General features: G+C 30.2%; 1 protein-coding gene across 1 annotated transcript; it reads left to right on the top strand.

The window, feature by feature from the left end:
• Positions 1–3,965: 3,965 nt before the first annotated feature.
• Positions 3,966–12,413, top strand: Bma-nars-1.6 (Uncharacterized protein; the record flags this gene model as incomplete). The annotated part of the gene is made up of 15 exons (XM_043080813.1): positions 3,966–4,033; positions 4,167–4,335; positions 4,509–4,689; positions 4,832–4,902; positions 5,038–5,188; positions 5,676–5,863; positions 5,940–6,073; positions 6,523–6,697; positions 7,047–7,208; positions 7,468–7,611; positions 7,731–7,892; positions 11,331–11,489; positions 11,593–11,827; positions 11,973–12,048; positions 12,314–12,413. The coding sequence occupies 15 exons, from the start codon at positions 3,966–3,968 to the stop codon at positions 12,411–12,413; spliced, it is 2,175 nt and encodes a 724-aa protein (XP_042936747.1).
• Positions 12,414–13,096: the final 683 nt, after the last annotated feature.

Consider the following 13,096-nt stretch of genomic DNA (forward strand, 5'->3'; position numbering starts at 1 on the left):
TTTGAATTATTATGAAATATCGAAATATCCGAATTTGACTGTAACAAATATAACAAATTAATGCATTCAGTGGTGCGATTACACAATAAAAACATTCATCAGATTAATCATAACTTATTGGAATAAAATGAAAGAAAAATTAAATTAGCAGAGAAAAAATAATTATTGAAGCTAGTTTATAGGAGTTGTTAATGAAATGTCAAAAAAATATTTCTCGATAAATATTAAAAATTCAAATTCTGTAGTGGAGCTAATAAAAAGGTTCTGAATAACACAATTTTACTTCACTTTTTTTTTCACAGTTGGTCACATATCTTTGTCATACGACTTTATATATATGGATGCCTACAAAATAAATTTCTCAAATATTTCGAGTTAAAAAATCTTAACGTGAAGACATCAAACGTAAAAAGAGCTATCGCAGACGTAAAAAAAACGAATTTCCATGCTTTTTTCCTATTTTCGACATTGCACATATTTTCGATACATTTAGAATATTTGAAAGAAATCAAAAATAATCATAATGATTGATGAAAAAAGAATGAAACCATTCACAATTCAGGATTAAAAAAAATTCTAAACTTTATTTATTGGATAGAACTGGAATCTGCAACAACAACAAAAAAAATTGTAACCAATAATTTGCAATTTCAACAAACGCATTATGCTGCACTTTCACATATGCATATATTATTATTAATTCAAACTTTTTCAACAATATCTCTAAACTATTTCCTTTTAAATTTTAATATTTAAACAAATTTTCTCTTCTGCTAAAGCAAACGCTTTCGCCATTCCTTTGTCCTGTTTAAACATGTTCAATCAATAAATGGTTAAACTTTTAGCATATAATTTACACTGGAAAAAATTTTCCCTTTTCTTTTCAAAAATGCATGCGGTAAAGGGCTTTGCTCGTTCGAAAGCTCCTCGGTGACAGTCTTAATCCATAACAATCTGTCCTGAATGATTAAGTTGTGAAATATGGCAAAATTTTGCAGGATTTTTAGCCTATGGTTAAGAGTGATTTTCAGTTGGTTGAGATAAAAATTATCATTAATCGAAGTTATTGAACAGTACTAGAAAAATTGAGGAAGTAGATTCGAGGGAGCAGTGATCGCGAACCAATTTCCCACCTCTTTTAAGCGCGTGATTACCCGTAAATAAAGAGTTGTACCCTAATGGATGACCTTTACTCTTTTTACAGTTAAAGTTAGATTTTAATGCTACATCAATTATTTATAAAAGTAAATGCCACACTGGAAGACCTTTACAATTCTCAAAGCAAAGGATGAAATAAAGAGTAGACAACTTACCTGTCAACAATCAAATCTGTATTTGGCTATCAAGTCGAGAAGACTTTACCAATAATTAATAATTTTGATAATGTATGTAGTTCGTACATTTTTTTCCTTAATTAGAAAAAATTTTCCATTAAAAATTAAGAGCAATTTTCAACACATAATCAATGTAGAGCAATTCAACACATTCTTTGTTGCAAATGAATATTGAGAACGGATTTCTCAATTGAAACGGAGAGAGATCTAGAAAAGGTGACCTAATCAAAGCATACCTCCACTTTCCACCTGGTTGACTAATCGCAGCAATAGACATTTTCTGATCGAATAGAAAAAAAAAAAAAAACTCATGGGCTCTACTCTAACTGTCCACGTAACTTATCACGACTCAACATCAACAGTGCTGCCTTCATGAAATTTGTCGCCATGAAGAAGCCAATAACTTATAATGCTTGCGTAGAAGATTTAAAAAAATTTATATTTGAGAGAGGTTATATATGGGGTAATAGGAATATAATAATTCCTTTATCAACAGAAGCAGTATTGCAATAAATTATTGGTTGAGAAAAATTGAAGCAAAAGTAGTGGAAGTCCCTTTTTGTGGGATCGAATTGTCTCTTCGGTTGAATTCTCCTGATTTCCGATGAAATCCTTTGCTCCACTCAATGACCTCTCCTTATATAGCAAGCAATATATGCAAACAAAGTATATGATCTACAATAAGTTGAACTGCCGAAAAAATAATAGGTTTGAAAAAGAGCTGTTGACCACCTGGTTTAGAAGCAAATCTAATCACTAGCTGATAAGCCCTTAAAACAAAAGTTGTTAACCTCGTAGATTCCAACATAATTTACATAACAATGGTGTCAACTAAATGAGGAGCTGATACCGTGTCAACAATATATGAAAGATTTACAGCCTAAACATAAGATGGGAACAAAGTGAAGTAACTTTTTGGTCAGAAGAGTAGATGATCTAGTTATGTTCACTTGACTTACTTTAGGTTTGTAGAACTTGAACTGAATTCTTGTCTACGAGCAAGATCAACCCAGATATCGTTTATTTTCTTTATAAATGTGAATCGATATAACATACAGTTGAATAATTGAAAGAATGACAGAATAAATGGTACTGTTGAGTAGGAGGACGAGAAGACTGCCATCGATCGTTTCTTTGTTATTAACTGATTAGAGAAGATTTTTAAGGGTGTAGGAAGTGGGTTTGGCTAACATTTACAATGAAGAACAAAGAAGACAGATGTACATTTACTATTTGAGGTTTAGATAAAGCATTCATTGTTTCAAAAAAATGGGATATAACAAAGGAATAACGAATTTGGTTTATAGGATGAATCATTAGCATTATTCTTGGTGTGTAATACTTTTTAGGTTTTTTGATAATAGTTGCCAGTATATTCACTTATAAATCAGAGATATAGTTTTGAAATGATTGCAAGTGAAAGATTGCAGTCAAGTTTTATCAATATCTGTTATCTCCGATACCTCGGAAACCAGAAAGCTATCTCTTGTAGTTTTATAAACATACCTGCAAACAAGGTCCAAGTAGTGTCACCACCAAATATAAGCATTTTTTATAGATGTCTTTATCTTCATATGTACAGAAATGCGTCCTTTTTCGTTCATTCGCTAATTTAAGCACTTAAATTTCCATTTTTAGCTATAATCATTTATGTTAACAAGCAAGAGAGAGAGAAAGAGAGAGAAGTCAAAGTATATTATCCTATCAAAAATAATGTGCATTGTGAATAATTCCACTATTTGCAAACATAATCTGAATATGATGGTGTGCTGAAAGCTTAGAAATGTAGAAAACTACAGTTCCGTTCAGTTAAAAATAACAGTTAAACAGTTAAAAATAACAGTTAACAGTAAACATTAGCAGAAATTTATCTTTCTTTAAAGCTAACAAGCTTACTTTAACTTTCTCCTTTAAGCTTTCTGTTTTTAATGCTTTCATAAATTTCGTTTCCCCTTGATTCCTGCAAAGTAAAATTGCTGTAATTTGAGGGATTGTGAAGTAAATAATTACAAGAAAGAATGTCGATGAATTTTCATAAACCTTATAAACTGATACAAAACCGCCCTCGCCAAGTTTTACAACAACAATCCATGTCCACTACCCGATCCTTTTCATAAAGATATAGTAAATAATAACGAACTTTGCTAGAATGACTTTCTCCTTATTACTTTATTGTGGAGAGAAATATTATCAATAATATTAATTATTTATATGAATTATTAATTACAGGGTATGTTCTTGGTACAATTCAACTGATACCATTTTGTTCTAACTCAATACTACTGTTACAACCTGTACTGAAGAGATTGCAATTTGCGTAGCATGCAACGTGGTTTTCCGCAATAAAAGTGACATCAAATGTTGGTTGGTCTGTGTAGGGAAGATATGTACATGTGACCTACATGTGACCTACATGTGACGTTTTGGTAGCTAGAAATTAAGTCGGTCTGAGCTGTTAGAAAGGAGGAACTGTTGATAAATGATTTGTAATGATTAAGACAGTTCATTGAAATGTGCACTTCTTCTCGAATTATTGCGTAACACTGTAAACATTTGTTTTTATTGCTTTTGAATGATTAGTTATTTAAATATGCTATTTTTTAAGGTAATTAATTGAAGAAGGTTGTTGTAATGACTGTTTACATTTGTCCAGAAACTGGAGATGATGGTAATGATGGTAGCGAGCTGAAACCTTTAAGGTAATTTTGGTACTTTTGTCTAGTTATTCATAGATGAAAAGTTTCGAAGAAGCAAGATTAAGAAGACTATGATAAATTGGTATAAACTTCTGGAGTTTTTTGCGTTAAATTAAATTTCGATAATTGACTGCAGGACGCTTTATCAGGCAATGATAATTACTAAGTCTTCCAAAGGTGACTTCTTAATAAGGACAAAGAAAGATGGAAAACAAATATGGGAAGCTGCTTCAAAGACGGCATTGAAGAAAAGTTGGAAACATTACGAGCAAGAAATGTTGAAGAATGAAAAAGTTGCTGCAAAGGTGAGATTTGTTTTTTTTTTTTTTTTGAAAATATGAATTGAGTAGTTTACTTGTTAGAAAAGATGGTGAGGCGAGGTGTTACTTTAATTTATTAGCGAAAAATGAATTAAAAAATAGCTTCGTATAACAAATATTTAATGAGTAGCGTTGAATAAGTTGTTCGTATTTTTTAGATGTTAGAGAAGGATGCGACAGAAGTGGGAGTAAAAGCAGCCCTTGAAGAAGCCAAAAAAGTGCAAATAGAACTGGACACGAGTCTGTCATATATCACTGGTGTGAAGATTCGTGATCTAGTTAAGCACCGTAATGAACGTGTTTGCATCAAAGGATGGATTCATAGAATGCGTCGACAAGGTATTTTACAATTATTATTCGTTGATTATCACAACTGGTTGTTCAGTGAAATAGATTATTGTTTGAGATATTTCTTTTTTTTTTTTTTTTTTTTGTAAAGATTACATATACATTCATAATATGTTCGTTTTTGTGTATTTAGGAAAGTCACTGATGTTTTTCATCCTTCGAGATGGGACTGGTTTCCTTCAAGTACTACTCATGGATAAATTGGTTAGTTATTTTTTATGCGGTCTAGGATTGATAGAAAAATTTTGATAAAAACCAGAAAATAATAATGAGCTATTGATTATATAGATGATACCATTCCCTGTAGAACAAAGAGTTTATTAATTAAACTTTTTTTAGTGCCAGACGTATGACGCTCTCACTGTGAATACTGAATGCACGGTTGAGATATACGGCGCAATAAAGGAAGTTCCGGAAGGTAAAGAGGCACCGAACGGGCACGAGTTAATAGCTGATTTTTGGAAAATAATAGGAAATGCACCTCCTGGAGGTAATGTCCAATTATTTCGTTCATTTTTTTATTTATTTTATCCTATGGTATTGTATTTTTATTTTTTGTAATTGTAATCCATGTGCCGTAAATTAATTTTTAAAATAGAATAATTGAGACTGCATATGAAGTACTTTAAACAATATATATGCTTACGTTGGTGATATTTTGAAATATTTTTTTAGATAATCATAGAACTTTTCAGAAAAGAAGTAGAAATTCTTGGTGAATATCTGAAAGGACTTAGAGAATGTGTTTATGGGGAAAAGTTGACAGTTATCCATCCATTCTGAGAGCCATCCATATTGCGTACTGTTAGATTTAATCGAGCATAAAGAATATGAAACTTGCTACGTCTGGTCATGATATATTTCATCATATACTGATGTATAGTTAGCTTATTTCACCGTACTATTAAGTTACATTGTTATACACTAATAGAAATAGATAAGAAAATTCTAATTTCGATAGTTTATATTCATTGTAGGCATTGATAATGTGTTAAACGAAGAAGCAAGTGTCGACAAAATGTTGGACAATAGACATTTGGTTATTCGAGGTGAAAATGCTGCTGCATTGCTACGTTTGAGAGCAGCTGCTACTCGAGCAATGCGGGAACATTTCTATAATGCTGGCTATTTGGAAGTTGCACCACCGACTTTAGTGCAAACGCAGGTTACATATTTGATGAAATGTTGTTTAGGACAATATATGTATATCAATAAAATAATTGAAAATTATCTTTTTCTAGGTAGAAGGTGGATCAACGTTATTTAATCTGGATTATTTTGGTGAGCAATCTTTTCTTACGCAGTCATCACAGCTCTATCTAGAAACTTGTATTCCCACTCTTGGTGATGTCTTCTGCATTGCTCAGTCTTACAGGTTTGTATGCATTATTCTCATTTTTATACAGGAATGATTTCAAAAAGGCAAAATTTTTAGCGAACATACATTTTTTATGTGTCACCATAATGCGGCGGCGCCAGTTGGTTTCTAGTAATCATAATCATTGTGAAATTTTTTGGCGTTAACGATTAGCAAAATTTTAGAGTGATATTGCCATATAATAATTAAAAGCTTAATAATAATGCTTTATTGTAACTGAAATATAATAATATATTGTGTTAATGTTGTTTTAAGTAGTAGTTTTATTGCTACTTAAACTGCTCGTTAAGACTACTAGTAAGGAAGAGAGAGAGAAAGATGAGATTTATTTTATGAATGGAAAACACTAGTTGATAAATTAGAAAAAATTGCAGACTTTATGTGAATATTATTCGGTTTTTATCAATATTTTTAATCATTCCTATTATTGAGAATGCTTTTTTAAGGGCGGAAAAATCTCGCACTCGTCGACACTTGGCGGAATATGCACATGTTGAAGCCGAGTGTCCTTTCATAACGCTGGATGATTTGATGGAGAAAATTGAAGAACTCGTTTGCGACACAGTGGATCGACTTTTAGCTGACGAGGAGGCAAAAAAATTATTGGAACACATTAATCCGGTTATTTTTTCTCTCGTTTTTGATTTTTTTTAGATGATATGCTACATTTTTAGCGTATATTTTCAGTACTTGTTTCTATGCTTTAAAAAAGTCAGTTATAATAGGAAAAAAGTTTAAAACATTCGATGAGTATAAACTTCTGTCTTTTGTTTCGATATATTCTTACTTCACAAGATTAATTTTTTCTCAAAGATCAGTAATTATTCTAAAAAACATATAGTTAATAAGGTTGTTCTTTATTAGAGTTATTATAAGAGTTATAATATATACACGAGGAGTTTTCTTTCACTGATACTTTACGTTTTCCTTTGTTTATCAATGATAATTGCCTTTTATCCTCTTTTTGCAGAAATTTCAACCGCCAGAAAGACCATTTTTAAGAATGGAATACAAGGATGCTATTAAATGGTTGCAAGAACACAATGTTGAGAATGAATTTGGTAATACTTTTACTTATGGGGAAGATATTGCTGAAGCAGCGGAACGTTTCATGACTGATACCATCAATAAGGTGAGTATTTGCGGGATTATTTTTGGGTACATTTAAATTAGGCGCTGCCGTTTGGAGTTAGAATTTGTAACTAGTTTTAAGAAATTGCCTTTAATGCTTGTGTCCAATGTGAAAAATGATTTATTCATTTTTTTGACTATAGCGAGAATATAATAAGAAAGGTATATATTTTGAATAAAATTTGATAGTTCCAGAGATTCGAATTAACAGAAATAATTTTTACTCCTCTTTTTGTTTGTATTTGTGAATTATTTTATAGCCTATTCTACTGAATCGTTTCCCGAGCGAAATTAAGGCATTTTATATGCAGAGGGATGCACAGGATAATACCTTAACAGAATCTGTTGATCTTCTTATGCCTGGCGTTGGCGAAATTGTTGGTGGCAGTATGAGAATTTGGAAGGTATATTACTCTCAAAACTTCATTAATAGACATTTCAAAAAAAGGAATTTTCTAGAGTTTTCTTATTCATTTTCTTCGTTTTTTTTTTCTCTCTTTAACAATTTCTTCGTATATTTTAGTTCGATGAACTATCGAAAGCTTTTAAAAATGTGGAAATTGACCCGAAACCGTATTACTGGTACTTGGATCAACGTTTATATGGCACCTGTCCTCATGGTGGCTATGGACTTGGTTTGGAACGTTTTATTTGTTGGTTAACAAACACCAATCATATTCGCGATGTGTGTCTTTACCCACGCTTTGTTGGTCGATGTGTCCCATAAATATCACTTGGAAACTTACTTTCTCGTGATCAAGTGAAAGAAAAGGGAATGACATCGTTTAATTGTTATGGTCTGTATATCGTTTTCTGCTTCTCACTGATTGTGATAAGCTGTGTTGTTGAAAAATATTTTATATAAATTATATAAGTTATTGCAGGAGTTGCTTTTGTTGTTATCGCGAAGTTTTTTGCTTAACTTTTGTTTCTCTTGCTTTTTATAATGCAATAAACATATTACATTATATGCTTGTACTTCAGCATATATATAAGAAATGATGGATGTTGCAGAAGTACAAAAAAAAGAACCCTTAACTTCTGCTTACGCTGTTATATGTATGCATGAGAATATTTAATTCATACAACAAAATGCAACGATACGCTTAGTTATATAAACCATATTTAAGGTAAAAATGTGCAACTTAGTGCTTCCATTCTGATGTCATTTTTATAAGTAATAATCGTTAAGCTGATCTAATAATTGTTGAGATGTCATTTATACAATTTAGCTTAAGTACTCTTGATGTCTCGTTCCGAACACAATGAATACTATGAAACCAACAAGAAGTTCAGCATAGTCGTTGTTGATATTCAATCAAGAATCTTTTTCCTGAACAGCCAGATTAAAAAAAAAAAAAAACGAATTGTAAACAATTCTCCTTTCGGACTTAAAATTTCAGGAAGGAAATCAGCAAGAGAAATTGCTTTCTAACCTATCTTCCACTCCTTTACTCCTCACTCCCACTTACAAAACACAAATTTCCGTTTACGGTGAAAAAATGAAATCTAATCCGGAAATATATGTGGAACACATTTGAAGATCTCTTCGTCTATTTTTTCGCATCATTTTATAATTTTGGAGCTACAACATTCCTCCTCGATCAAAAGACCAAGAATTTTTCGCAACTTCCAAAGCCAAAGTCAGCCAATGATGTTTACTTTGCTGTATGTTGTAAATGCAGTGGTAAAGTCCGTTGGTAGATTTACCCATGTTAGAAATGTTACACTGTAGTAGTACTACACAGTAAACATTTCTATCCTATCTATGTACTTACTCAAACTGCACTCTTCCGTAATATCACGTAGATTCACTTATATACGTGTTTAAAAGTCAAAGATAATTGCAGAGACAATGGAAATCTTCAATACTACAGTAAAATTTATATCAGCATTAAAGGATATGATCAACAAATACATTATTCATTGCAAAATTTCCAGCTGGCTGTCAACAGATTGACATTCTTCGTACTGCAACACTCCTTTGAATGCTTCAACGATGTAATCATTCATCAACAGAAGAAAAATTTGAATTTTCATTATTGAAATTTCCAGGCTAATAAAATCCTTTGTTATTAATAAGCAATATAATTTTTCCTGGAAACGAAAGTTCAATACTCAAGTGATGCAGAAATTGAAGAAATTATCAAATTCATTATGCAATCTAATTGAAAATTATATCAACCAAAAACTTTAGACATTGGAAAGCTAATTAATAAGTAAATTCACTTTTTGTACTACAAATATTTTTAATTACATGGATTTATAGCTTGATTTAGGTTGATAATACTTTTATTTTATCACTTCGTTATCATTTGCAATTGATATTCAACGTAATTTATAATAATATTGTGGCAAAATTCTTGCCGGAAATTTGAAGATCATATCGATTATCAAATAAAATGCTCAAAAAATTCAAAATACTTTTGTAATTTAATGATGATTCGGTTTTACTACCATTTAAGCGCCCTAAAATTATCAAATTCATTATGCAAACTAATCGAAAATCACATCAAGCGAGAATTTAAAAGTACTGGAAAGCTAAAATTAGTGATCAAATTCATTTTTTTGCCAGAAATATGTTTAATTTCATCGATTTTTCGCTTAATGAAGTTCGTATTTTATCATTTAGTTACTGTTTAATCATTTATGATTAATATTTGACGTATTTATGACTATATTGTGGTAAAATCCTTGCCAGAAATTAAAAAATGGTTAGAGAATTCAATATTTTTCTATAATTCAATCAAATTTCGATTTTGCTACTATTTAAGCACCTTAAACTAAAAGCTAAAATTAATAAGCAAATTCATTTTTGTGTTAAAAATATTTTTAATTACATAGATTATTGCTTGACTTAGATGTAAAAAAAATCGTACTGCATCATTTCGTTAACATTTTATAATTTATAATCGATATTTCAAGTAATTCATAGCATTATTGCTTATCGACTGTCAAGCAAAATCCCAGATAAATTTAAATATTTATAATTCTCATTGAACTTTCCAAATACATTAATTTTAGATCGAAAAAAAACTGATATGAATAAACAAATTCACTTTTTTATTTGAAATATATTTACTTACATCGACTTATCGCTTCATTTAAGATTTAAAAATTTGTGATTTATCATTTTGCTGTAAACTTTCGAAAAAGGCATTAATAATATAACAGTTAAACGATAAAAAGCTCAAATTTAAAATTGAAAAATTATTTATGCACCAATCAATGCAATTTTTTGTTTTTGTAAAACTTTGTAAATTTATTTTTCAAATTCGATGAAAAGAAATTGCAGTCCAATTGTCAGACCTGCCTGATTCATTGGCATGTGATATATATGCATGTCGGGCTGATAATTCTGTGTTAAAGAAATATTTGGCTAAATTTTTATGTTAAACATATTCTTGGCCAATTTGTACGGAAATTATGGGCCGGAAATATTCCAAATTTTTACCTGTTTTAATTTTGGTTTTCTTTACTTTTTTTTTTGCTCCATGTGGAGTCAAACAAGTCAAGTTATTTGTATTTTTCATATTTTTCGTTCTAAATTTTTGATTTCTAAATTTAGGTATTTCTGAACCAAGATTTTTTTCTTCCTGTTTCACCTTCTTTTTATGGACGATTTATTTTTGCTTTCTGTTACTAATTTTTCGTGACTTCATATTCATTGTGCCAAAGCATCAATTTCTTTAAACGTTGTAAATAACCAAAATTACAAACGATTAACTCGTTGAAAACAGGTTAATATCATTTAAATATTTCCCATACAACAACTACTTATCAATTGTATTTAAATCAGAAATGTTCGTAAAAGATAAACTATTCAAGTAATGGAAGGATTTCTCAATATATAAAAAGTATTTCAATTTTATTAAATTGAAATGCAAAGTATTACTGTTCAAAACGTATAAAGTAATTAAAAAACAAGAAAACTATGTTACCCATCTTATTGTTATTACAAGAATTCATATAAAAAATGAAGAATACTTTTTTTTTTTTTTTAGATAAACGTGACAAATCGTTTTCCTTATTCCTTTTATTTCTTTGTTTGCTTCTTTTCTTCTTTTTGTTATTTGCATGAAACAATAATTTACATGTTATTATGAATTGAAATCAATTTTAGGGTCGTTGTGGTGTGTGTTTTATTTTCTCAGCATTAGGAGCGCTTGAAATGTATGTGGCGCTCAGGACTAAAAAACGGCCGGTAAAACTATCAGTACAGGATGTAATGGATTGTAGTGGAATGGAAAAATGCAAAGGAAGAGGCGGAAATGAACCTGCGGTATGCGGAAATTTGTTATTTTATTATTAATTAGTTAATTATTATCCATAAAATATAAATATAAGTAAAAAATGATATAATTAATAGCAAAAATGATTTTTAGGTTTTTCGTTGGGTTGCTGAGCACGGTGTAAAGACCGATAAGAGTTACCCATATAAGGAAAATGATAGTGTTTCATGCCCGAGAAATACCCCACAACGACGAAAGTATGGTTTAGCTGATGCATTCTATTTACCTCCTAGCAATGAACAAATTCTCAAGAAGATACTAGCACTATATGGACCAGTTTGTGTATCGTTACATTCGTCATTACAAAGTTTTGTAGCTTATCGAAGTGGTAAGTAATTTACAGGAAAAATTATGAAAAAAAAAAAAAAAATGGTAAGAAATTTTGAAATTGATAATTTTGAACCAGTTTGATAATTTTAATACTAAAAAATTTTCCGGTATTTATAATGATCCAAAATGTCCAACTAATGCAGAAAAAGTAAATCATGCGGTAATAGCGGTTGGTTATGGTGTCCAGAATGGGATGGAATATTTTATCATCAAAAACAGGTATGAAAAATTTTGAATTTATTTTAATAATGAAAAAATAATAGCAAACTTATGGTGTCTTGATTAATATAAGTTAAAAGCAAAAGGCCAAAAAGAAAAATAAAAATGGATTGACGACAATAAAAGAAGAATTGTTATTGTTATATTTTAATTATTTGTCGTAATATTGCTCAAGACAGATAAATTGAAATAATTTTTTGTTGTATCAAAAGCTATATTTAATTTAATTTAATTTATTTGCTAACTATTATTACTAATTTTATAGTTGGGGCCCTACATGGGGTCAAAAAGGATACGGTCGTATTCGCGCTGGGGTATTTATGTGCGGTATTGGTCATTTTTCGAACGTACCAATCTTCAAATGAGAGAATAATGTGAAATTTTGCTGTCGATAGTTTTTTTTTTGATAGTATTATTAGAAGTGAAATAATTCATCATTCTTATCTGTTATCAATTAATAGTTGCAGAAATTGTGTATTTAAATAAATATTTATCATAAATTTTAATCATTATTTCTCAAATAATACTAATATTATTTTCCTATGAACACCATTTCATAAAACTTACAAAACAAAGATAGACAAACGTCACAAGAAAATTTGAAAGAAATAAAGGCATCGATAAATAAATCATCAATTCGATTCATTTCAATTAATTAACTCAAGAAAAAAAAAAAATAATAATAATAATAAAAGAAAATCAAAGCAAACGATCAGCAAAAAAGTGAAGGAAAGAAAGCACAAAAACTCTGATTCTCATCTCAAACAGTTCGACTAACAAATGCATAAACGCACTAATTGTCACGTCCTACCCGTACTCTCTAAAAGGATAAATGCGCCCCACCCATTGATTGCCCGACTTGTAGGGGAAGAAACTACAACCCAGTTTGCCTCTCAAATAGTAATAATAAGATATGCACGAATAACACTAATTGTTACATAATCCACATACTTGGAGTACTCTTTGAGTCTTGATGCCATCGTACGTGCAGTTTTAGTGAAATGAAAGAGTAACTGCGCCCTAACCGTTTGTTTACCTGTTGAAAACA

The sequence above is a fragment of the Brugia malayi genome (genome assembly GCF_000002995.4).
Source record: "Brugia malayi strain FR3 genome assembly, contig: Bm_v4_Chr3_scaffold_001, whole genome shotgun sequence".
In the NCBI taxonomy this organism is placed as follows: Eukaryota; Metazoa; Nematoda; class Chromadorea; order Rhabditida; family Onchocercidae; genus Brugia; species Brugia malayi.